A 27,271-nucleotide genomic window follows, 5' to 3' on the forward strand; every position below is an offset into this window, starting at 1 on the left:
GATGAAGGGTCTAGGCCCGAAACGTCGGCCTTCCTGCTCCTATGATGCTGGTTGGCCTGCCGTGTTCATCCAGCTCTACACCTTGTTATCTCAGATTCTCCGGCATCTGCAGTTCCTACTATCTCTATGTCTGAGTCTGTGTTGGATTTAGTTGAGAAGTGCTGTAGCTGATAGCTAAAACATTTCAGGACCTTTTAAGCCCATAGTCTGCTTTGAGCAGTCCTAGGTCACTCGGAGCATCATCTCGGAGCAAAGTGCTGAACCACCTCACCTCTAATGCAGATAAGCGCACTGTACTGCACAATACTTCATAAATGGTTATTCCTCCTTACGTCCATTCACCTGGTACTTTTGTGAAGAATTGTCAAAACGGTAACAGATTTGAGTTTTCTTTCAGTAACCCAAATAGACTTTCACTGCTTAGAATCCAACTCCCAAGTTGAAAGACTGGCCTAAATTCACTAATCTGATCAGTTCCCTTTCGTTTCACAAGAATATTGTATGCTTTACTCAAACTGGTTGCACTTAACTGAAGCTGAGAAATAACATGTTAAACAGTTTAAATAATATTAGAATTTATTTCAGTATTAATGCAGTATCAACACTCCAGAACCCTGGTTGACACTCCTTGGAGCAGTAGGAGAACAGCAAGTTTCAAGTGAGACATTAAACTGGGATCCCCTCAGATACATACAAAAGATCATTAATTCAAAGAGGCGTTGTGTGTCATATTTGATTTTGTCCTGAAGCTCCTGGAATCCTCAGCCTTGTGACTTGGGTACTGGTTCTACCAGCAGAGCCATGATACTTGTGATGTATACTGGCTAAGTTTGTGGCATATTGCTAGTTCACCATCTTCAGTGGGTGTGAATTTTGAAGATGGTTTGTTTAGTCCATATAATACTGGGTTTTAATTGGCAGAACTAGTCAGACACCAAGAGAATCTAAATACCCACACTTGATATTTTCCATTTCTGAATCCCCTACCATCATTAATATTTGTGGAGGTTATCATTGACTGGAATTCATTGGGCCAGCAGTAGTAAAAATGCTGTTAAGAGTGGGTCAGGCTTTGAGCAGGTTGAGTTGAATGGCTCATGTCTTGATTCCTCATAGCCTTGCAAGTATCTTCAAGGCATTTGTCAAAGTGTGCTAGAATACTCATTGTGTGCAGCCACAATGGTGCTCAGCATCATCCAGGGCAAAGCTTTTTCCACTTCTTCCACCAGTTTAAACAGCTATGCTGTCTGCGGCAATGGGATGATCATGTTCTATCATTCACAGGATACACCACGGCACCTCACCAAGGCTGCTTCAGTAAGGCAGCAGATATATCAGTGTTACTACCTGCAAGTTCAGCTTCAATTCTCACACCTTCCTGCTTTGGGGAGAGATTGCTGTTCTTCCACTGTTGCTAGGTCAAAATTCTAGAGCTCTCGGTGAACAGCGCTGTTTGTGTATGTACACCAGTTAGACTGCAGTGGTTGCTCATCAACATCTTCTCCAGGATAGTTAGGGACAGCATAGCCTGTGACACTGGAGACAGTAAGGACTACAGATGCTGGAACCTAGAGTCAATAAATATGGAGCTGGAAAAGCATAACAGGTCAGACAGCATCCAAGGAGCAGGAAAGTCAATGTTTCGTGCCAAAACTCTTTGTCAGGACTCCTGAAGGGTTTCAGCCCGAAACAATGACTTTCCTGCTCCTTGGCAGCTCTATAGCCTGTGACGCTCACCCCCAATGACTTAAACTCTTCTAAGGCAGAAAATATTCTGATCACAGTTACACATTGTGCAATACTACTGATGAAAATGTTGAAAAAATTCAAATGACAACCTGCATTTCAAATGAGAGCATATTAATAGGTATGTTACATCAGCAATCTATGGTCATGAAGTGAATTTACCTAGTTAACCTAAACAAAAAATCCAAAGAACTGGATGCTGGAAATTGCAAATAAAAACTGAAATTGTTGAAAAAACACAGGTCTGGCAGCATCTGTGAACAGCAAGCATAATTAATGTTTTGGGTCCTTTGATCCTCTTTCAGAACTAGTTAATCTACTAAAGGGACTAATATTTTACATAGGACATTGAGAAATCTCTACTTTTTTTATAATGCTGTGTCCCACTGTAAACAGCAAATGGGCATCAGTTTAATTTCCTATGCAAAGGATATCACTTCCAACAACTCAGTTTATTTCATTTGTACTGCACTTGAGAGCTTTGGCCTAGATTATGGTGCCAGCCTCAAACTAGACAGAATGCTTTGCTTCATTTGCAAACAGGCCCTTTGTGTTACATATGAGAGGTTTTGTAATTCAATTTGTTCATTCATTCTTAAAAATGCCAGCGTTTCTATTCTTACGCCTAGTGGGGAATTCCATTATGGATTCAATAAGCTTCATCTGTCTAGTCAGAGCTGAGCTTCTGGCTGCTGAATGGTCATCAAAGCCAGTCTTTTATCAGTTGCAACACTTTTAAACATCAGCACATTCATTCTTAAAAGACAATTGGTTAAAATCTGAAAATAGATAAGTTAATGTTCATTGAATTTTGTAATCCTGATGGGAGATTTTGTTGTTTGTTCTGAAATCTTTTATTCTGCATTATGGTGCAGTGTTAACAGCAGTGATCACTGGAATGTGCAACAACTGTGAAAGGAGATGCAATGCTTTTGGTCATCTGAAATGTATGTGAGGGCAGTCATTGTTAATGAGTGCCATTATCACTTATGTGCATTAACCATTTGAAAGAGGATTTCTTTGCTTGGAGTTTCTGTAAATGTTGTAGGTCGAGCTGTTATATTCCAGCCTCTGCTCCTTAAATTTTCTCCTGAAAATACGTCTTGTGTTTGATTCCTACAGGTGCTGTCAGCTCTGTCATCTGTTCTGTGTAGCTCAGTGGGGGCATTGCAGACCCATTTCATTCTGTCCAAGTTGAGACTTTCTAGCAGTGATTGTTGGATGCAGTGCTTAGAGGAAAGAACCTTGAGCTATGTTTATTTCCGGTTCTTGCCCATCAGATATTGAGGCCAACTGTAGCTCTTGGTCTGCTGCCCAAAACAAGATGGATAAAGCAGCAGGGGTGCAATTGATTCAGAGATAGTGGGAACTGCCAATGCTGGAGAATCTGAGAACACAAGGTGTAGAGCTGGATGAACACAGCAGGCCAAGCAGCATCAGGGGAGCAGGAAAGCTTTCCTGCTCCTCTGATGCTGCTTGGCCTGCTGTGTTCATCCAGCTCTACACTTTGTTATCTCGGGTGAAATTGAACCTGGTTGTAACTTTTGGCTTTCACACTCTTTCAGGAAAATCTATCATTACCAAATGATACAATTTCTTTTCTTGAGTATGGCTCCGTAATCCTGTCAAGTCGCACACATCCCTTTTGCTGTGAGGGAAGGTAGTCGAACAGCAATTGAGATTGTAAATCAAACACCACAATTTCAAGCCAGTTATCCACCAAATTTGCATAAGCAATAGATTTAAACTATGACTTCATCTGGTGAACTTCCATGTGTTTCATCTTGTTATTGACTGACATCAAGATATTACAAATTTTTTTTTCTTTGAGATGTGGGCATCACTGGCTAGGCCGCCATTTATTTCCCATTCCAAATTGACAAGAGGCCTGTTTGTTGTGTGTTTGGAATTGCATGTAACCCAGACCAGGTAAGGATGGCAGATTTCTTTCATCAGAGGACATAGTGAACTGGGTGTGTTTTTCTAACAATCAACATCCGTTCCATTAGACACTTATTTCCAGATTTTTATTGGATTCAAATTCCACCATGTGCTATGGAGGGATTTAAACCTGGGTCACCAGAACATTATCTGAGTCTCTGGATTAATAGCCTAATGATAGAACCAGTAGGCCAGCTTTTTAGGGAAGAAAGTTCCAAGTTTCCATCATTCTTTGTTTGAAGAGGTGCTTTTTGATATCTTTTAAATGATTGAGTTTTAATTTTTAATGTTTATGACAATTCTAACAACATTGTAGCCAAGTGACCTGCTCTCATTAATTACGAGCGATCAAACAAGACAGCTTTAAATGTACAAACAGTTGCTCAAAGTTAAATCAGGACACTACTGGAGGGTTGCCAATGACTTCTGGTTACACGTGTTAGAATACCCAGATGTGCCTTGACATGGAATACCAGGGACATGTGTGAAGATACCAAAAAGGCTACAGGTCCATTAGAGAAGAAGGATCCATTAAAAGCAAAGGCTGGGAAGCCATCAATTGCAATAAACAGATGAGAGAAACACTATCTTGAATTGTACTCATTTTAAGCAGCTGTAGAAAATTATTTGCCTTCTGAGGCTGTTCATCGTGAACCTACTCTTTTCATAACATGATGTAAAAGAACGGCTATGACAGATTAACATTGGACCCTCTTGCGATCTACATTAGGGTCAAACAAGTTTGTATTTTAGCACTGACACTCTTAGTATAGTCTCCTTTTTTGATGCTGTCATATGCCTTCAGGTTATTCACATAGGGTGTCTATTTACACACCAGAACTGCTGGAAAGCTATCCAAGCTAGCTGCGCTGAGATTCAAGTATGCACTAACATTTACTACTGAGGAAAACCTTAGTGGCAAATGCATAGACTTGCTGATTCCTGCATGGTTTCATTCAGCCATCAGTACTAGGAAGACCAAAGTCCTGATCCAGGACATTGCAATAATGTCATCTATCAACCTTCACTGACACATTGTCAATGATGTTGGTAGTTTCACATTCAAAGTTCTGAATCAGCAGAAATCTGTCACATGATGCTGCTATCAACACACACAATTTACAAAGGCTGTAACTTTTATATTCAAGCTGATTGAGTGTGAAACGTGCAACCTGACCGAGAACACCCAATTGAGTCTACCAAGCTTATGACCTCAGTGTTCTCCTCTATAATGGTGACATAGCTCTTTATTTAAAAAGGGCGTAGACTTAAAAAAAAAAAAAAAAAAAAAAAGTCTATGGGTCAGTTAACTTAACATCTGTCATTGGGAAAATGTTTGAGTCTGTTATAAAGGATGTAACAGCAGACCATTTAGAAACACAACCAAGCAGCAGCATGGCTTCACAAAAGGGAAATGATGTGTGACACGTTAATTGGCATTTTTTGAGAAAGAAACAAACAGGGTAGATAATGGAGAAGCAGTGGATGTAATATATTTGGATTTGCAGAGGGCGTTTAATAAGGTACCACATGTTAGACTACTAAATAAGAAAAGAGCCCATGGGTTGGAGATAGTATGTTAGTGTCAATAAAGGATTGGCTAACTAACAGATGACCAAATAAAAACCAAGAACTGTGGATGCTGGAATTCTGAAACTGAAACAAAAGCAAAGTTTTGGAGAAACTCAGCAAGTCTGGCAGTATCTATAGAAAGAGAAGTAATGCATCTAACAAAGGGTCTTTGGGCTCAAAACATTAACGCTGCTTTTCTCCTTTTATGTTTTGAGCCCAAAGACCCTTTGTTAGATGCATTAATTCTCTTTCTATAGATACTGCCAGACTTGCTGAGTTTCTCCAAAACTTTGAAATAGACAGTTGGGATGAGTGAGTATTTTCAATATGGCAACCTGTAACCAGTGGAGTGCCACATGGGTCAGTGATGGACCCACTATTTACTCTTATTAATGACATGAATAACAAAAGTGAATATATAATAGCCAAGTTTGTGGATGGCATGAAAAGGTGGAAAGGCAAGTAGTGAGGATGACACACAGATACTACAGAGGGATATGGACAAGTAAAGCGATTTTAAAAACTTGACATGGTGTATAAAGTGGAGAAATTGAGGTTATGTACTTTGGCAGGAAAATTGGAGAAGCTGAATGTTACTTAACTGGAGTAAGACTGGAAAGTTGCAGCACACGGATATAGGAATCCTTATGCATCACAAAAAGCTTACACAAGTTCAACAAATAGGGAAGGCAAATAGAATGTTGGCATAATCTCATAAAAGGGTCACCTGTTTTGGGTAGAGATAAGGAATTTCTTGAGTATAGTGAATTTATGGAGTTCTTTACCACAGAGGGCTGTGCTGGTTGGTCGTTAGTTATATTCAAGGTTGAGATAGACAGATCCCTAATTCGTAAGGGAATTGAGAGTTATGGGGAAAAGACAGGAAATTGGACTTGAGGATTGTTGGATCAACAGCAGAGCAGAGTCAAAGAGCTGAATTGTCCACTGCTTTCACAAATTATGGCCTTATGGACAATATGTGCTTGGCAGGAGAAAAAGCTGAACAGTTTCCATCTTCACTGTCTCAATCTATCCTTAGCAACTCTGAGGACAGGGATCATGCTATTTCCAGTATACACTCATTGCTAAGCCAATGGCATTGCACTGGCTTAGCCACATTCGTCAAATGGAAAAGTACCATATAGCCAAAAACATTCTTTACAGTGAACTGACCACTGGGTCTCTACCTGCCCTACTTCTTTAGGGACACCTGTGAGTGAAATATGAAGGTGGCTGACATTGCTGTATATTGGGCCATGGCCTCTGGAGGCTGAGTAGAATGGCCTCAGAAAAGGTGAACACAAACTTGAATCTCAGCTATTTGAGAAGGGAAAACAGGCCAGCAAATCATACACCACCTTCGCTCTATTATCTTCCTGTGCAGTAAAGGGAGCAGATACTGCCTTGCAAGAAGGGGGCTCCCGTAGAAAACCTGATGACGCTTAACAATATTGACCATCCAGGATACAAACCATATGTCTTGTGAGGCAAAAGATTGTCACCGCTATGCCGTAAGGGCCTTAGGCCTTGCCTGAGGTGCAGCGCCCAGGTATGAATGTAGCCCTATGAAAGGGTTCTCGGAGGTTCAACAGGTTGTAACATAATTTTTATCTCTCTTTTGTTCCAGCTCCCTTGAAATAGAGACAAGCATTGCATTAGCTTTTCCTTCATCCACTTGGATCAGATTTTAATTCATTTACAAGCAGTGGGCATCACTGCTTGGCCAGCGTTTGTTGCCAATCTCCAGTTGCACCTTGAGAAGGTAGTGGTGAGCTGTCATCTTTAGCAGCTGCTGTCCATTCATGCAGTGTTGTTAGAAATGGAGCTCCAGAATTTCAATCCAGTAACAGTGATGGAACAGTAATATAGTTCCAACTCGTGAAGATCTGTGGCTTGGAGGGAAATGTGCAGGAAGTTATGTTTCCATCCATCCGTTACCCCTATCCTTCTAGATTACAGTAGTTGTGGATTTGAAAGCTACTGTTTAAGGAATCTTGATGAGTTGTTGCACTGCATCATGCAGATGGTGTACACTGTTACCAGTGTGTATCTGAGGTTGGAGGGTTTGCATATTTGAAAGTATTAGATGGGGTGCCTGTCACATTGCTTTTTCCTAGGTATTATCAAGTTTTGAGTGTTGTTGGAGTTGCACTCATCCAGGCAAGTGGAAAATGTTTTATTTATACCCCTCGCTTCTACTTTGTAGATAGTGGACAGGCAGATGTGTCAGAATTCCTAGCATCTGAGCTGTTATATGCACAATATTTACATGTCTAGTTCAGTTTCTGGTCATTGGTAACCCTCAAGGTGATAGTGAGGCATTCAGCAATGATTAGTGTGTATTTTTGTGACTGAATCTGTGTTGGGTAATGGCAGATTGTTTCTGGAAAGATTGTCTTTCCATTTGGTAACCTAAGCTTTGCTTCGCTGAGGTAAACCAGTTTAAATGTTATCAGACTTGAATCATATAATGTGCTTGGATGCTAACTTCTTCAGGGATAACTTATAAATGTCTTCAATTTACAACTAGACTGTCAGATGTTTTTCTTTCTTTATTGGATTCTCCTAGCAATTCAAATATTTATCTAATGGCTCTCAGATTTGAGTTGGCTCCTTTTTTTTAAGGCAGCATTCAATGATGTGTGTTAAGTACTCACCATTTTGGAATGAAGATAATCTAATAGTTTGCTGCATACAATTTTTAAACCGTTCTTATGCTTTATGAATCCTGTTTCTTTTCTGATTTAGAGGCTCAACTCCCTAAAACATTTCTGGTAGTTAGTGTAGATGGCAGACAATGCCATGCATGCATACTTCAAAACTAAATGGGATTCAAAAGTAGTCTGTAGTTTTATAAAGTTTTTTTTATTTAAAGAGAGTCTTCATTACCTTTATATACATACAAGCATTTATATTATTTAAAAGACAATTTTCAACAATATCACATTACTTAATGTATTTGTTATTCAGGAAACATATGAGAATATCCCTGGCCAATCGAAGGTCACATTTCTTTTGCAAGCACTCAGGAATACAGCGGCTGCAGAAGAGGTAATTATCAAAATCTTTTTACTTTCTCTTTGGCCCAGCGTTGAAAAGCGTTCAGTGGATGAGGAGCAAAGATTTGAGTTGATTTAGTTCAGGATGAGTGGTCAAAACTTGTTCTAATTCTTTCATCTTCAGGATGTATGAACGGATTGAATTGGGATTCTAAAGCTATATTTCAATGTGAGCAGAGGTCTAAATTTGTTCCACACCACCAAAAGTTATCATCCACTATTTATGACTTCTAAACCTCATTTACGTTTTTCATAAAGTTTGGAATGAAGGCATTATTTTAATAGAATATATGATAGATTGTGTTTTCACAGTCATGATAACTTAGTAAAACGTTGCCAAGCCCTTAGAGTCATTATGAAACAGAATTTGACACAAGTCCCATGCGATGATAAAGGTGGCCTAAAGCTTTGTGAAAGTGATGGGTTTAACAGACCATCTTAATTCAGAGAGGTGATGAGGTTGAGCAGAATTCCAAAGCTTTAGTGAATTAGCAGTTAAAGGCATTAATTAAATATGTGTTTTAAGGGGTGTAGTGCAGTATGGAAGGGTTAAGGAGGGATGTTGCACTTGGCAGGAATGCCATTTGTGCTTTTGGCCAAGGCAGTTTTTGTAATGAGAAGGGCAGAATTCAAGTTAGGGAAATTCAAATATGGCGTATGGGCATGGAATTAAAAGGCAATGACTTATTCTGCGGGTATGAGGCAGCTGAGAGGATAATTGCACAGGTTATTAACTTTGGAAATAAAGGAATCAATAAAATTTAATGACCCTGCCTTTGCCTACATTGCCTCTTTCATAGGTAGCTTGTTTTCAATGAATTTCTTAAACTTTCCTCCAGAGCTCAACTGAATTCCTGATTTCACAGTTTTTCACGGTACAAGTTTATGTGAGCAGAAGGGTGAAAACAATGAGCAGGTTTGACGACAGTGATGGAAAGGGCATTTTTTCTGTTGTGAAAAACACAACCTTCCATGAAATTGAAGTTCAGAGAGGCATTGGCATATTAACAATGTCACTGGGCTTGTAATCCAGAGGCCTAGATAGATGCTCTGGGGACATGACATCCTGTAATGGCGCCTGATGGAATTTTAAATTCAACGAATCAACGACCGGACAAAAATGAAAGTCATTTCTGTCCAGCAGTTTTCTGTAAAAATCAATTCATCTAATTCTGTACCCTTTTTTGATATTTGGAATTGTTGAAGGATTGAGCTTTCAATACTGTGATGTAACATGAATGTGCATTAACATTTTAGTGTTCTGAAGTACCTGATATACCTGATATATATTTAATAATTCACTCCTGGGTACAGGGATGTTTGCTGTGAACGTAGTGTTGTGTCTAGCCCTGCAGCATTTGATAGAATGTTTCAACTACTGAAATACAGACTTGCCCATGTATGATTATGAAGAGTTTCCCTTTTATTTATCTTATTGAAACTGTTCTCACTAGTAGGAAAGTTGGTAACTAGCAGACCTAGATTTAAGGCAAAGGAACCAGAGGTGAGAGGTGAAATTTTTATTGCTTGGTGCATTATGCTGACCTGAAAGGATGACAGATTAAATAATAAAATTTGCCTGGGAATTAAACATAAACTGGTGAAGGAAACTATTTTCCATTGGTATCGGGAAGGAGTGGGGCCAATTGAAACAGTTATTCAAAGGAATAACTCTGTAAATTGATGATCAACTTAAACTTCTAAAAGATATTGCATTATCTATAAACTGAGCGGGTTAATCGCATTTTTCTTTACGTGCAGGTAAGACAGATGGCTGCAGTTTTAATGCGGCGAATGCTGTCTGCATCTTTCGATGAGGTATTCCCAAGCCTAGCACCCGATGTGCAGAATGCAGTCAAAGATGAACTGCTTCTGGGTATCCAAATGGAGGGATCGTCTAACATCAGGAAGAAGACTTGTGATATTGCAGCGGAGCTGTCAAGGAATCTAATTGGTTAGCAACTTGTAATATCCTTCATTTCTTATCGATCTTCAATGTTTCTTAGAATTGGCATTTTACAGCAACTTTTTATTAAGTGGAAATTTTAGTATATATTTAGAACATGTTTGCATTTTTCCTTCTGTTTCTTCTCATGCCCCTCCTTTGTGCATGCTAATAGTAAATTGGAACACTGATTTTTGTCTAAGGTTTATAAAGTGTGAAAGTTGTTTGCCTTTGGACTGTTTACTCAATGCATCAGTGGATATCCAAACTGTGTTAACTGCAGTGCTGTAAAAAGCACTGAATTGATATGCATACTACTCCTTCCGGCCATACACTCTGACACCGTCTTCACTGACTAATTAAAATTGAGTCCGGACATGCATTCTTTTGGTGTCAACAGTGATTCAATGCTGGTTTGACTCTGAGTCACAAGATTCCAGGTTCAAATCTTACTCTAGAGACTGAGCACAAAAATTAAGATTGACACTCCAGTGCAATATTGAGGGAATGCTGCCCTGATAGGTGGTGTCTGTTAAACCGAAGCCCTATCTGCCTATTTCATGATGGATATAAAAAAATCTCAGAGCACCGTTTTGAAGAAGAGGGTGGCAGTTATCCCTGGTATCCTGTTCAATATCTACCCATCAATGAACTTAGTAAAATACGGATTATTAGGTCGCTTTCACATAGATGTTTGAGTTTTCTGAGCTAAATTAGCTACTATTTTTCCTACATTACAACATTGGTTACACTTCAAAAGTATTTTTTTGGCTCTAAAGTGCTTTGGAGATGTCTGATGGTTGCGAAAAGCATTATATAATACTAAGTCATTTCATTTATGCCATGCAAATTTAACATTTTTTAAAATCTGTGGTAATGTAACTAATACCATAAGTTTAGCCGTTGGTGATGGTAGTGAAATAAATGGACATTTGTTGAGCAAATAAGAGTATGGACACAGAAATAGTCTGAGGCTTGTAAAATAGTTGTGGGATATTCTGGAAGGTTACAGGTACCTGTGAAGCCAAACATATCTTGAGCAGACGGTGGAACATAGAGGGTTGTAGTTCTGGAGGATGAGCTCCTTGCAGTATTAACGACATATGATCATTTGCAATTACATGAACATTATTAGTGACACAAAAATCCAAACAAAGCCTGAAGGAAGTTTCCCATATGAGAGAGATTGAGCAGTTTATGCCTGTGCTTGCTGGAGTTTAAAAGAAAGAGGGGAGATCTGTTTGAGGCATATTAGGTGCTAAAGGAGTTTGACAGTATAGAGTGGATGTTTCCCCTTCTCGAGCAAGCTAGAACGAGAGACCACAGTTTAAGGTTAAGAGGTGGCAGATTTAAAACACATGAGGAATTGCTTCTCTCAAAGAGTTTGTGAATTTATTGAATTCACTACTGCACAGTGCAGTGGATGCTGAATAAATTTGAAGAGGAGATAACTGTTTAACCAGTTAATAATTAAAAATCTATGGGCAGTGGGCAGGGAAGTGAAGTTGAGGCTGAGATTATGTCAGTTATGATCATATTAAATTGCGGAGCAGCCTGGAGGGGCTGAATTTGCCTGCTACTGCTACTAGTTATGTTCTGAAGTAAACATACATCTAACTGGTAACTTAGCTGGCAGGAATTTCCAAGGCGCAAAGATGATGTTCTAATTTGAGGAAAAACTGTAATGTAATAAATATCCGAGTCTCCGATATTGAATGCAGGACAAACTACTCAATGTTTGGAATATGAAACTCAATACTGCACTTAAGCGATTAGAGTCACTGCACTTGTTGTACGTGAGGGAGAAAGAAGTAGAAGCATATTGGTAGGATTACAAGAAGTGGAATCAGAAGTGGCTGCTCAAATTGTTGTGCAGAATGAGCTGTTCCTGAACTGTAAGTTCCGTTTATTAAGTCAATCTTTCATTTGGATGACAGGCAGACTAATCAAAGTGAGTGAATGAATGACTTACCAAACAATATTCCTGAACAATTTATTCAGACTGAAGATGTTGCTTGTTTATATTTAGATGATGATGGAAACAACCAATGGCCAGAAATTTTGAAATTTCTCTTTGAATCTGTCAGCTCCCAGAACGTGGCGTTGCGTGAAGCTGCTTTGCACATTTTCTGGTAAGTTCCGTTTCTTGACTAGCTGCACAAACTTCAATTTGGAGACAAAGGATGAGAACATTATCACAGAATTGACCTCCGTGTGGATGAGTGCTGCATAGTCAGATATTATCAATGTCTTAATGTCTTCTCAGTTCTCCTGTTTGCATTGGAATGCTAAAGTATCTAATGATTGCAGTTTTTTGTTAAAAACTTGCAGCCTTGGGACATTCAGCTATCTGGTGCTTGTCTTGAAAACAGCTATCAAAAGTTCAGTAGGGTCTTCTTGTGGTGCAGTAGTGCCCCTACCCCCAGACTGGGAGGCCTGCGTTCAAACCCCACCTGCTCCAGAAATGTGTAATTACATCTCTCAATAGGTTGATTAGAAAAATTAGGTCAATAATTTTTTAAAAAGTCAAAAGTTCAATGCCCCCTCCCCATACCCCTACCCCCACCTCTCCTTTTTGTGGCCTGAATTACCCTTAACAGACTTTGCATGTAAATTAATCAATTGGAGAACATGGATGATTTACTGGTGGTGGTTAATAGATGAAAAAAAAATGGATAATTTGATCCTGGAACGAAAAAAGTTCAGCTTGTCTAAGAGCATTTGATTTATTTTTAAAAAATCTAAATTTCAGTGAAGAGCTGTTGAGGCACAGTGGTAGTATCTCTATCTCTGAACTAGGAGACCCAGGTTCAAGTGCCACTACCACCATAATGTACAACTCTTGTGGAAAAAGGTACCCCTCGGGTCCCCTTTCGATTTTTCTCCTCTCACCTTAAACCTGTGCCTCGTAGTTTTGGACTCCCTTATCCTGGGGAAAAGACCTTCGCTATTCGCTCTCTCCATGCCCCTCATGATTTTATAAACCTCCTATAAGGTCACCCCTCAGCCTCGACGCTCCATGGAAATAAGTCCCAGTCTATCCAGTCTCCTCATATAACTCGAGCATTTCAGTCTCAGTAACATTCTTATAAATCCAGTTTAATAACATCCTTCCTATAGCAGGGTGACCAGAATTGTGTGCAGTACTCCAAATGTGACCTTAACAATGTCTTGTACAGTTGTAATATGACATCCCGACCTCAACGCTCTGACCAATGACGGCAAGTGTGCCAAATGCTGCCTTCAAACCCTGTCTAACTGTGACAATTTCAAGGAACTATGTACCTTTACCCTGAGATGCCTCTGTTCGGCAATACTCCCCAGGGCCCTACCCATCAACTGTTTAAGTCCTGCCCATGTTCGTTTTATTAAAATGCAACACTACACATTTATCTGCATTAAATGCCATCTGCCATTTCTCAGCCCTGTGGCCCAGGTGATGAAGATCCATTTTACCTGTAGATAAGTTTCTTTGCTGTCCGTTATACCGCCAATTTTGGTGTCGTCTGCAAATTTACCAACCATGCCTCCTGTACGCTCAGCTAAATCCTTTATATGAATGATGAGCAACAGTGTAGCCAGCGCCCATCCTTGCAGCGCACAGCTAGTTACAGCCCACCAATGCGAAAAGCAACCCTCTCCCACCACCCTTTGTCTCTTACTAATTTTGTATCCAGTTGCCCTAGCTTTCTGTAGATCCCACATGATCTAACCTTGCTAACCAGTCTACCATGCTTGTCGAAGGTCTTGCTAAAGTCCATTAGAAAATGTCTACCGTACTTCCCTCATCAATCATTTCGGTCATCTATTCAAAAAAAACTCAAATCAAATTTGAGATATGATTTCTCACACACACAGCTGTGCTGACTACCCTGTGGGGCAGAACGGTCGCTTAGTGGTTCGCACTGCTGCCTCACAGGGCCAGGGACCTGGGTTTGATTCCAGCTTCAGGCGAATGTCTGTGTGGAGTTTGCATGTTCTCCCCATTTCTCTGTGGGTTTGCTCCGGTTTCCTCCCACAGTTCAAAGATTTGCAGGCTAGGTAGATTGGACATGCTTAAAAAAAAAAAATTGCCATAAGGTGTCAAGGGATGTTCAGGCTAAGTGGATTTAGCCATGGGAAATGCAGTGTTGCAGGGATGGGGTGAGTTTGGGTGGGATGCTCTTTGGAGGGCCAGTGTGGACTTAATGGGCCAAATGGCCTGCTTCCACACTGTAGGGATTCTATGATAATCAGTCCTTACCTTTCCAAGTGCATATAAATCCTGTCTCTCAATCTCCTCCATCAAGTTACCCACTGCTGGTGTTAGGCTCACCGGTCTGTAGTTCCCTGGCTTTCCATGCAGCCTTTCTTAAATAATGGCACCACATTAGCCACCCTCCAGTCTTCCAGCACCTCAACTGTGGCTTTCAGTGATACAAATATCACTGCTGAACTGAGATGAATGCGAGTTTTAACATTTTGTTGTGCATTCATTACATTTTCTCCTTCCATATGACACCGCCCCCCCACCAATCTACCTTGTTTAAACTATTTTTCTAATCAACCTTTCAAATGTTATTGCACACCTCTTGAACAGGTGCAACTTGAACCCAGGCCATCGGTCTTGTTAAGTTGCTGTTCTTTTTTTTTTTTTTTTTTTTTTTGAACATCTGTCAGGCCACTTTTAGAACACTGTTTACAATTCTGGTCGCCCTTCTATAGGAAGGATGTTGTTAAACTTGAGAGGGTGCAGAAAAGGTTTACAAGGATGTTGCCAGGACTGGAGGGCTTTTATTATAAGGAGAGGCTGGATGGGTTGGGCCTTTTCTTCCCCTCGAATGTCGGAGGCTGAGGGATGACCTTGTAGAGGTTTATAAAATCATGAGGAGCATAGATAGGGTGAATAGCCAAGGTTTTTTCCCCAGGGTGGGGAGTCCAAAGCTAGAGGGTGTAAGTTTATGGTGAGAGGAGTGAGCCATAAAAAGCACCTGAGGGGTAGGTTTTTCATACAGAGAGTGGTGAGTGGATGGAATGAGCTGCCAGAGGAAGTGGCGGAGGCTGGTACAATTACAACATTTTGAGGCATCTGGATGGGCACGTGAATCGGAAGGGTGTAGAGGGATATGGGCCAAATGCTGGTAAAGGGGACTAGGTCAGATTGGGATATCTGGTTGGAGCAGACGAGCTGGTCCGAAGGGTCTGTTTTCCATGCTGTATGATTGTATAATTGAGATGTGACGGCTAAATCCAAATCAATCTGAAATTGTTAAAATGGAACGATTTTTGTATGATCTGAGTTTTGTTTCACCATGAGATATGAACATTGCTGTTAAAGCCAACATTTGTTGCTCATCTCTAATTACACTTGTTTGTTGAGTGCTTACAAGTCTTTGAGGGCATTTAAGAGTCAATCACATTGCTGTGGATCTGGAATCACATGTAGGCCAGACCAAGTGATGATGGTCAGATGTCTACTAACAGATATTGGTGAACCGCATAGGGATTTTGCATCAACCGGTATCTTCCACTTGTATTAATTGAAATCAGATTCTATCATCAATTGTGGTGGAATTTGAATCAGGGTGTTAGTCTGCATCTCTGAATCACTAGTCCAGTGAAAACGTCACTATGCTGCTGCCTCTCCTTTTAGTTATGGAGTTGAATTCTGTAATTATTGCTTAAGACCTGCTGGTTCAGGTCTTACACCTTAAGATTTATGCTTTGAAAATCATCTGGTGATGCTTTGGAGTTCTAAATTTATCCTGTCTTTTGTGCACTGTTTCCAACATTAACCTGTAGAAATGTGATCTTGACAAGTGTCCTACTATGCACGGCTCCTTCTAATACTAATTTCATTACTGAGAATGAATTAAAGATCAGATGGAAAAGTGAAACTGTTCTGTTTTGTACTGAAAATGGTATTGACAGCTTGAAACCCCAGGATACCACAAAGCATGTAAGGTTTCTGCAGTTTTCTCTGATGTGATTTCAAATCAGTTCATTGTTAGGCCTTTGTTCCCTGTGGAGATTGTAGTTTGTTACTCATATCGGTACATTTCAAATAGAAATCTTTCTCCACGTCCAGACTTGAAAGACAAATGGAATTTCATCTCCAGGCACATTTTCCACCTTTTTCCAGACTTCAATCAAATTTCTGGAAATACTAAGCAGTTTAGATAACATTTTCTTTCTGCAGAGAAAATAACATCTCAGGTTGACCTTCTGCCAGAGTTAGGTTAAGTTTAAAGATGCAGCAGCTTTCAGATGAGGACAGAAACAAGAAAAGCTGTGAAGAGTTGGGAGTGACTAGCTAATGCATGCACACTAGTGATGGCACCAGAATTTGTGTAAGGCTAACCACAGCATTTAATGAAATTCGTGAACATTCATGTGCTGATTACTGTACATGTAAAATGAAGTCAGTGTGGATGATGAAATTGTATATATTTGCAGTGGTGTTTATACTTGTTCATGTACATTTTTTTTCCTCGATTCGTTTTTAAAAGCAACTACTGCATGATAATTCTAAAATACATAAAGTATTGGTTAACTCTGAATTAGAATATGATTTGACTTTAATACCACCCTACATTTAATAGGAACTTCCCAGGAATTTTTGGAAACCAACAGCAACATTATCTTGATGTTATCAAACGAATGTTACTTCAATGCATGCAAGATCAAGAAAACTCAACGGTGAGGACTGCCAATGTGGGTTAGCACTGTTTCCTACTGTGCTTTATAAAGAAACTCTCAGCTTTTTGAATTGTCGGTTAGAAGACTAAAAAGCTAATGAATAGCGACGGTTGTAGGTACAGTATATGAGATATGGGTGTACATCCCATTAACGTAAGAACATAAGAAATAGGAGCAGGAATAGGCTGTCTGGCCCTCGAGCCGCACTGCCATTCAATAAGATCATGCCTAATTTTTTCATAGACCCCTTACCTGCTCACTCATTGTAACCCTTAATTCCTTCATTGTTCAAAAATCTATCTATCTTTGCCATAAAAGCTTACAGCAAGGTAGCCATAACAGCTTCACTAGGCAGGGAATTCCACAGATGTAAAATGAATAAATGCTGTATAAAACAAACAAAAGATACTATTATTGCTACAAGAAGTCTTCTCATTCTTGTAAAATGAAAGCAATATGGATAATGGAATTGAATAACTTTCTGCGTGTTTTCATTGTCTCTGTGTAAATGTGCATTTTCTTCTTGCCCTTTTGAAAAGCAACTCCTGTTGATTAACACTTGGGGCTTTCTGATTCCACAAGATGTTTATTTGATAAGCTGCTGCATGAAAAGTTTACTGCATAAGAGCTTATATTGTTGATGGTAGCTCACTAACATAGTTAAAGGATTGGCTAAGCTAAATAAGACTTGACAGGGGAGATGCTGAGAGGATGATGGCCTAGTGGGAAAGTCAAGAACTAGGAGTTATAGTTTTAGAATAGGAGTTGTAATTTAAGACTGAGATGAAGAATTTCTGTTTTAGTGGTTTTTAATCTTTAGAATTCTCTACCACCAAGACATTTAAAGCTGGATCATTTAATATATTCAAGGCTGAGTTAGATAAATTTGTGATCTGTAACGTAGTTGGTGATTGAAAGTGGGATGGTGAAGTAGGCAGGAAAGTGGAGATAAGACTGCAATCAGATTAGCCATGATCTTATTGAATAGTGGAACAGTCCTGAGGGGTATAAATGGTTGCTCCTGCTTCTGTTTCTTGGGATCACACCAATTCAACAGAAATGTGAATGTTTTTGGTTTCTCATGTTGAGTTTAACCTTGTGCCCTATCGTGCCCACCTCAGTCTCTCTCTTAATTCAATAAAAGAAATTGACCTTTTTAAGAATCTGCCTGAATATGGAAGCTACTGTTGTGAAAAGAGGACATTCCCTGTTTTCATTTGTCTTTCCTTGCACCCTAAAGTTTTTGGTGATATCCGAGCTTACCATTGATCTTTGCAAAAAAGGTTGGCTAAAACATTTGGTTGCAGAAATCTGAACAGGCAGCCTTGAAGTGTGCAGCATTGATGTTGACCGAAAGACCCGAGGCATCTTGCATTTATGTCATGCCTTTAAGCTAGTCATGCATTTTACAAGAGCATTATCAAACAATTTTTGAAACCAACCCATGTTGCTTGAGACAGGTGACCCAAAGCCTGGTCAAGATTAGGCTTTAAGCAATATCTTATTCGATGTCTTGTATCTTAGGGTAGACCTTGGAAGAGAATTGCAGAACCCAGAGCCTAAGTAAATGAAGATAAAGTCATTGATGGTAGAGGATATACTGGAGATTGGAATTTGTGTGGGGTGAAGGTCTTGTCATATTGTTGGATTGAATAAGATTATAGAGATAAGAATATCAGGACATATAAAAGACCAATGTACACTCTTAAATCTCATGAGAATATGTAGTCTACCAATATATTCCTCCCTGTTCATCTATGTTGTAGTTTTCTTCAATGTTAATTATTTTTCCTTAGTTAAGAGGTCTAAAACTTCCTTAAAGATATTCTAAAGATATTATTTGCTGCTTTTGGCAGATTCGAATGCTTGCTGCCAGGGCTGCAGCAGCGTTTGTGCTGGCTAATGAGAATAATACCCCGCTGCAAAAACACTTTGCCGACATGCTGCCTGGTATCCTACAGGTATGGAATTTTTTCAATCTTTGTGAGAGAGCCTACATTGCAAAGTATGCATTTATATCTTAAACTCAGCAATGTACATTATTAGAATCTAGATGCATTCTTAATAGCCAAAGTATTATGGGTGAGCTCTGCTCATTGTGTAACTTCGCAACTGGCAAGCAGTTATTCAGGGTTTCATAGGATAGACGTGGAGATATTTTCAATTGCAAGGATATCCATAAATATAAGGGTCATTAATAAATCTGATGATGACTTCAGGTAAATTTTCAAGTTTACTGGTTAGAAGGTGAGGAATATTCAAACAGTGTGTTTTTAAGGGAATTTGAAATCAGCATATGAGAGAAAAGAATAGAAGAATGTCAAGTTAGATAAAGTGGGATAGGGGCCTGGGGAGGGGCGGTGGCTTTTGTGTGAATGAACGCAAACAGACGGAATGGCCTGCTCCTGCGCTGTAAATGTAAAGTCTTAGTTTTCTCAGCGGATTGGAGGCCTGCTTGCACAATAGAGTCGACTGGTGGTGGTTCGACTTGAGGGTCGCCACACCTTGAGCAAAAGGCAAGGTTGAGAAAGTGGAACAGTCGTGGTAACCGCAGCTGGTGTGGGAATTCAACCCACCCTGTTGGTGTCACTCTGTATTGCTAACCAACTATCCAACCAACTGAGGTAACTGACCCTTGTACTGTCCCTATTCCTGCTATGTGAATGCTATTTAATTGCAATTATTTATATTTTGTTTCTTGAGAATTTTGAACAGAAGTGGAAGTTTCATAGGTTAATTGCATTTTGATTTGAGTTTTTGATCCTGAAAGTTTACATGAGCCACAGTGTCCTAAAACATAGAAGTATTCACTCAATCTCAAAAGTCTTTAACTTTCTGTTTTCCTCATTTCTTGTCCTGTGATTTAGGCTGTCAATGATTCCTGCTATCAAAATGATGATTCAGTGCTGAAATCATTAGTGGAGCTTGCAGACACAGCACCAAAATATTTACGTCCTCATCTTGAACCCACCTTAACATTAAGCCTGAAGGTAAGCTTTGCACAAATCTGTGCTTATTCTCCCGTTGTATAAATTAACTTGTATAAATGCAGTTTGAATTTGACCTTTGAATAAAGTCAAATTTAAGACTATTGTTCAGCTGGATACTAGTCATTTGATCAATCAGTTCAGCATAAGTATTTTGAATGAATCCTAGTGGGAGGCAATTCAGCTAATAAGACCATAAGACATGAGCAGAATTAGCTCATTTGGCTTATCAATTCTGCTCCACCATTCGATCATGGCTGATTTGTTTCTCAACCCCATCTCCTGCCTTCTCCCTGTAACCTTTGATCCCCCAATTAATTAAGAACCTATCTGTCTCTTGTCTTAACGACACTCAAAGACTGGCCTCCACAGCCCTCTGTGGCAATGAATTCCACAGATTAACCATCCTCTGATTGAAGAAATTCAACCTCATCACAGTTCTAAAGGGTTGTCCTTTCTGTCTGAGTCTGTGCCCTTGTGATCTAGTCTCTCCTACTAGTGGAAACATTTTCTCCACCTCTGTTCTATCCAGGCCTCTCGGTATTCTTTCAATGAGATCCCCTTCTTCATACTTCTAAACTCCTATTGAGTACAGACCCAGAGTCCTCAACTGCTCCTAATATGACAAGCCCTTCACCCCTTGGATCCTTTTTGTAAGCCTCCAGTGGGACCCCCTCCAATGCCAACACATCCTTCCTTAGATACAAGGCCCAAAACTGTTCACGATATTCTAAATGCGATCTGACCAGAGCCTTAAACAGCCTCAGCAGTACCTCTCTGCTCTTGTATTCTAGCCGTCTTGAAATGAATGCTAACGTTGCATTTGACTTCCTAACTGCCAACTGAACCTGCATGTTAACCTGAAGAGAAAAGTGAACTAGGATTCCCAAGTCCCTCTGTGCTTCAGATTTCCAAAGCCTGTCCCCATTTAGAAAATACTCTATGCCTCTATTCTTCCTACCAAGATGCATAACCTTGCACTTTTCCATTTTGTATTCCATCTGCCATGTTTTTGCCCATTCTGCTATCCTGTCCAAGTCCTTCTGCAGCCTCCCTGCTTCCTCAACTGTCCCTCTGCTTATCTTTGTGTCATCTGCAAACTTAACAACAGTGACCTCAATTCCTTTTGTGCAGATCGATGTACGTTAACTTGAATAGTCATGGTCCCAACACGGACTCCTGCAGCATTCCAGTTGCCATTCCAAATTATAGATTTGTGCCTCCTAAAATTGAAATATCAAACTTTTGAGGGTTTTATGTTTTAGAACTAATTCTAAAACTAATTCACACCAATTCATGATGGTTGTATGTGTTTAAATATTATGCACTAAATTACTTAATAAAGATGTAATCATCACTGACAAGGCTGGCATTTATTACTCATCCCTAATTGACATTGAACTGTTGCGGTCTGTGCATTGTGAATATACCCACCATGCTCTTGGCAAGAGAATTCTGGGATGTTGACACAGTAATAGTGAAAGAATTTGAGTTAGTGAGGTGAAGGGGAACTTGCAGGTGATCCCATTTGACCACTGAGGTAGCAATTACAAGTTTGTAAAGTGCAGTCAGAAGATGCGCAATAGCTTTTTTGTATTTATTTTCTTATCAATATAATACATTTTGTTGTGCAACTAGATTCCAACTGCAAATTTAAAATACTGCAGATGCTAGAAATCTGAAATAAAAGCAGAAATGCTGAAAATATACCAAGTCAAGCAGCAATTGTGGAAAGAAAACTGTTACTGTTTCAGGTCTGTGATGGAAGCATTTAGAATTTTAATTCTACTGGGTAAATAGATGTTGAATCTGAAGGGAGTGTAATTGGTTTGTGGAGTGTAGAAGTGAGGAAAGCACTTGTAAATTGGGTGGTCAGTGTCTGCAAAAGGTTAACTTGTCTGTGTGCAGTATTTGGTTTCTGGTTAGCTTTTAATCTAGATATGTTGACTGGTCGTACTTGATGTAGTAGTAGTATACTTATTGCTAATGTTTTTATGGTAATGTTTACCTATTTTACACTATAGCTCTGTGCAGATACTACACTGCAAAACATGCAGCGCCAGCTGGCACTGGAAGTGATTGTGACTTTGTCTGAGACAGCTTCTGCCATGCTACGAAAACACAGCAATATTGTATCACAAGCTAGTAAGTAACTGTTAGCGTTGCTTGGATTTGGGTTTCATACATGTACCAGGTGGTATATCTAGACGTTGCAACATGGAAACTGGCCATTCAGCCCAACCATTTGATGACAGCATTTATGCACTGGGGAGAAAACAGACCTGCTCTGTTCTTGTTTCAACCATCTATCCAGTTTGGTGTTAAAGGTTGACATTTTTGTTTCCTGTTCTAACCCTAGAAGTACATTCCACAACCCTCTCAATACTCTAAGGTTTCTCCTGCCTTGTGCTGTTCTTTCTTAAATGATCTTGGTTTGCTCCCTTTGTGACTCCAGCATGGTTGGAAAATCTCTCTGGGACCTATTCCTACCCTGTTTTCCTCAGGATCTCTGTACATCTCTGTACCCCTCAAATTTTGGCCTCTTGCAAATTCATGATTTCCCTTGCTTAAGCTCTGGAGTACCCCTTCGGAAACTCTACCTCTTTCTCTGCCTGTTAAGTGACCCTTAAGAACCTGTTCCTTTGAGGAATCTTTGGTTACCTTCCCAAGTATTTTCTTACATGCTTCAGTGTCAGACTTTGGGTATTTGATATGAAATTTATTGTGTTGAATTTTAGATGTATTTCTACAGTTTCCACACCAATGCTTTGCCTAAAATTACAGAATGTCAATTCAGTATGAATGAACTACATCTAGATTTAGCTGATTTATTTTAACAATGTGTTTGTTTTAACGTCATGTGAAATTCTTCAAGTGCAGTCCTGGTTGTAGCTGTATATTTTTAATTTTGTGTTTTTTGATTATGAACTGAAGTGGGCAAAAGACTGCTTTTAAAAACACAGGATTGCTGCACTTTTAAAAAGCATGTTACCTGGCACTTTTTGTATCGTTGTTTTTTTGCAGTCTGTTCAAGCAGTGGGGAAGGTCTCATTGAAGTTGAACTGGAGTCGTGTGTGTCAATGATGATATGGCTAGCAACGAGCAGCTGATTGGTCTGGAGAGTGCTGATCAGCTATCAATGACAAAAGCCTCTGCTTGTCAGCAACAGTGATCACTGAACAGCTTGAGTGTTACTGCTTGGACAGAAGCCATTGGACACCTAACAGGGAAGGAGCTGCTTTTTTTCTAGGCAGTGGAAAACAAAAACCACCTCAAAACCATTCGCTACTCACAATGTGGTTGACTCTACATTGGAGAAACGAGGTGTAAACTGGGTGACCACTTTGCAAAACACCTACGGTCTGTTTCTGGTCTCCCTCCTATAGGAAGGATATTGTGAAACTAGAAAGGGTTCAGAAAAGATTGAAGAATATTGCTGAGGTCAGAGGGTTTGAGCTATAGGGAGAGGCTGAATAGGCTGGGACTATTTTCCCTGGAGTGTTGGAGGCTGAGGGCTGATTTTACAGAAGTTTATAAAATCATGAGAGGCATGGATAGGGTAAATAGGCAAGGTCTTTTGCCCAGGGTGGGGGACACCAAACTAGAGGGTATAGGTTTAAAGTGAGAGGGGAAAGATATAAAATGGATCTAAGGGGTAACGTTTTCACACTGAGGGTGGTGTGTGTATGGAATGAGCTGCCAGAGGAACTGGTGGAGACTGGTAAGATTACAACATTTGAAAGGCATCTGGATGGGTATATGAATAGGAAAGGTTTAGGGGGATATGGGCCAAATGCTGGCAAAGAGACTAGATTTATATAGGATATCTGGTCGGTATGGATGAGTTGGACTGAAGGGTCTCTTACTGTGCTGTATATCTCTGTGACTCTTAAAGACCCTGAGCTTCCAGTTGCCTACCACTTCAACACCACCCTGTTTGCTGGCCAATGTCTCTGACTCAGGCTTGCTGCTGTGCTCCGGCAAAGATGAATGCAAGCTAGAAGAACAGCATTTCACTTTCCACTTGAAACTCTACAACCTTCTGGACTTAATATTGAGTTCAACAGTTTTAGGGTTTGAGGCACCTTTTCTCATGTCCTTACCCCAAGCCCCCGACACCAGGTGTTGTTATCACATGGTCTGCTATTATACACAATCCATTGTTAGCCACTAATAGTCCCCATTAGTAGCTAGTCATTTTCTTAGGCTGACCATTTTCCTTTCCTTTGTCTGTCCAGCTGTTTTTCTCTCTCTTTGGACTCTATCTCCACCTATTGTTTACTCTTTACCGGCTCCCCACCACCCTATCTTCTCATATAAACCAACTTTTTCCTAGCTGCCATCAGTTCTGAGGACCGGTCAGTGGACTCAAAACGTTAACTGATTTCTCTCCACAGGTGCTGCCAGACTTACTGAGCTCTTCCAGCAATATGTTTTTGTTTCTGAAAAAAGCCAGTTTTCTCCCCCTCATTTGCTGTAAGCTGTGGCTTAATAAGTCAGAAACACAAGTGTGAACCAATAGCCCTGTGCCTCCTACAGGCAAGTGAAAGTTCCTGGAGTAAGAAGATCAAAGATCAGTACATCCTGACAAGCCAAAACAATCATCTCAACAATCCCTGTGTACAGGGACCATTGAACTGCCTTCCCAGTCTTTCTGTCTGCCCTTGACACCCGTTTTTTTTTTTTTTTGTGCCTGACTATGTCTGAGTGGTGTGGTGTGTGTGTGGGTGTATTGGGTGGCTTATAGGTGGGGTAGAGTTTTAACTGGGAGGGTGATATGTCAACGGTTCATGACTGCTTATTATTAGCTAGAACCTATTTATCAGTGATTAGTAATAATCCTTGTTAAGTACAGAAATCTTGTGCATGCTTTCTGTTGACATAGGTCTAAAAGACAGGTAAATTGGGAAACTTTGTTCTTTTATAAAACTTTTAACTTCTGTGAGGACTCCGGGAGCAGTAGGCTTTGATTCTTAGCATGCAGACCCAATGAGATGTAACGGACACAAAGGCTTTAGTTTTTCAGAGTGCTTTCAGTGACAAGTGGGCATCTCAAAGTATTTTCCCTTTTTATGAAGTGGTATCACTGCCATAATGCTAGAAAAGTTTCAGCCAGTATGAGCTCTGCATACTCCTTCAATTAACAATGGAGGTTGACCAGATAATTTGTTTCTTTGTGACATTGAGGAAAACATAGACCATGACACCAGGGCAATTCCCCTGCTCTTCTTATTTTGAAGATGTTTTATGTCCACTTGAGCGAGTGGATGCGGCTTGAAAGATAGTGTCTTCAATATTGCCCCACCCCCTCTGCATTTCACTGAAGTCTCTGACTTGAGTTTTGTGCTTGGGCTCAGTAATGGGACTTGAATCAGGCAGTCTTCTGATTCAGAGGAATGTGTTCTGCCAACGAAGCTATAGCTTGACATGTAGACTTGCAAGACTGGTAATGAGCATCTTTTAAAGCATGTGCTGCAGTCTAATTTTTCCTTGCCTACTTAAAAAAAGGTGTTAATTTGTAAAAGTGAACATTAACAATTACTGTATTTTTCTCTTAAAAAATATCTTCATTCAGTTCCACAGATGCTGGCAATGATGGTGGATTTAGAGAATGATGAAAACTGGTCAAATTCAGATGAACTTGAAGATGATGACTTTGACAGGTAATTTGCATTTAATGAAAACAAGCTTATTGACAAGTAGTGTTGGTAAAATCAGCATTATACCAAGGAATCTGTTTTGTAATTTTGAATGAATTTTCTGACAATTTGTCCTCAACATTACCTTAAAATCTGATCAGTTAATTATTTGTACTGGTCAGGTTAGTGCCAATATTGTTGTTTCTTGATGTTATTATGTTTTAATATTTCATGATAAATGGATTGCTTTGCAGCAAATATCTTCCAGGATGAAAAAATTATCCATCGAAAAAGAAGAGCAAAGATTGTTGAAGCTATTATGCTTGATGGCCGACTATATTGCTGTTACCAGTTGACGAGATCCACAAGTTTAATCGTTACTGTGCTGCACACTCATCTTATTCATAAAAGGCATTGCTTCCTGTCCAAGTTCAAACACTTCATGGCAGATAAGTGGGATAGTTAACTGGCCCCGAACACACACACCCTCCTTAAGTGGTTGTCATAAAACACACAAGTGCAGCCTGGTGGATTCCAGCCCATCCCCAAAAAATCTAACAAAAGAGCAATTACTGGAAAACCCAACAGATCTGACAGCATTTGTGGAAAGAAATCAGTTAACATTTTGGATCGAGTGACCCTTCCTCATAACTGAGCTCTGTTAACCCTGGTTTTTCTTCACAGATGCTGCTAAACCTGCTGAACTTTTCCAGTAACTTCTGCAGTTCTTTCAGTCTTAATCCAAAAAAATCTGTGTTACGGTCTGTGTCCTGTTTCATCTTGGTGCTGCTTTGTTTACTAGAATTGTATATCAGCTCATTTACCATGGATAAATCAAGTGTAGTATGAAATTAGAAATTATTGGCAAATCAGCATTTTTAAATATCTTAACATTTGAGCTCTCCACACCTTCTGAGTTACTCAAAATTTTGCTGCCTATACCTAAACTCTCCAAGTTCTGTTCACCCATTTATGGTCACTGACATACTTCAGCTTCCAGTGCAGCAATATGCAAGTTTTGAAATTCTCTTCCATACTTTCAAGTCTCTCCTTGGCCACATCCACCCCGAACTCTGAAAGCTCCGATGAGTCTGAGATCTGTGCTTCTCCAATCTGGCCTGCTGCTCACCCTGATTTTTAATTACTCCACTATCAGCAGCTGAGCTTTCTGCTGCAAAAGGCTCTAAGCTCTGGAATTCTCTTGTTTCCTTGTTCTCCCTTTCTCCTTTTCCTGCCCTGGATGAGACATTTCTTGAAATTTAACTCTTTGACCGTTCATCATTTGTTTGACTTCAGTTGGTTATTGTCGTTCAAATACTTAACAAAAGATTGCATGAAGTTCATTATTTTAACAACTTTGCTTGAAATTGGCAGCAAACTTGTTCTCCCTTTTTGTTTTAACATAGCAATGCTGTTGCTGGTGAAAGTGCACTGGACAGAATAGCCTGTGGTCTCGGTGGTAAAGTAGTGCTTCCACTGATAAAAGAACACATCATGCAAATGTTGCAAAACCGTGAGTATGCTGCATTCTGAGGTTTCAATTGCATAATGTAAAAATGTTGCCCTATTGAGGCTTAGCTTATTTTCTTCCATTAAAATCATGTTACTTCTAACACGTTCACAAGGCACTGCCTCAAAGGGAAAGCAAACATTGCTGAATAAAGACGATTGTCCACACTGAGCCCTCTTGAAAGTTGGTTTCCG

General features: G+C 39.8%; 1 protein-coding gene across 1 annotated transcript in view; it reads left to right on the forward strand.

The window, feature by feature from the left end:
• kpnb3 (karyopherin (importin) beta 3) overlaps positions 1–27,271 on the forward strand; it is a 63,426-nt gene that overhangs the window by 3,696 nt on the left and 32,459 nt on the right. The window contains exons 2-10 of the mRNA XM_020519606.2: positions 8,230–8,310; positions 10,080–10,272; positions 12,293–12,395; positions 16,845–16,941; positions 18,798–18,902; positions 19,809–19,931; positions 21,953–22,073; positions 25,504–25,591; positions 26,974–27,080. Of these exons, the coding sequence (XP_020375195.2) occupies positions 8,230–8,310; positions 10,080–10,272; positions 12,293–12,395; positions 16,845–16,941; positions 18,798–18,902; positions 19,809–19,931; positions 21,953–22,073; positions 25,504–25,591; positions 26,974–27,080 (1,018 nt within the window). The remainder of the gene's footprint in view (positions 1–8,229; positions 8,311–10,079; positions 10,273–12,292; positions 12,396–16,844; positions 16,942–18,797; positions 18,903–19,808; positions 19,932–21,952; positions 22,074–25,503; positions 25,592–26,973; positions 27,081–27,271) is intronic.

This window comes from Rhincodon typus, chromosome 6, assembly GCF_021869965.1.
Source record: "Rhincodon typus isolate 14 chromosome 6, sRhiTyp1.1, whole genome shotgun sequence".
Taxonomy (NCBI): Eukaryota; Metazoa; Chordata; class Chondrichthyes; order Orectolobiformes; family Rhincodontidae; genus Rhincodon; species Rhincodon typus.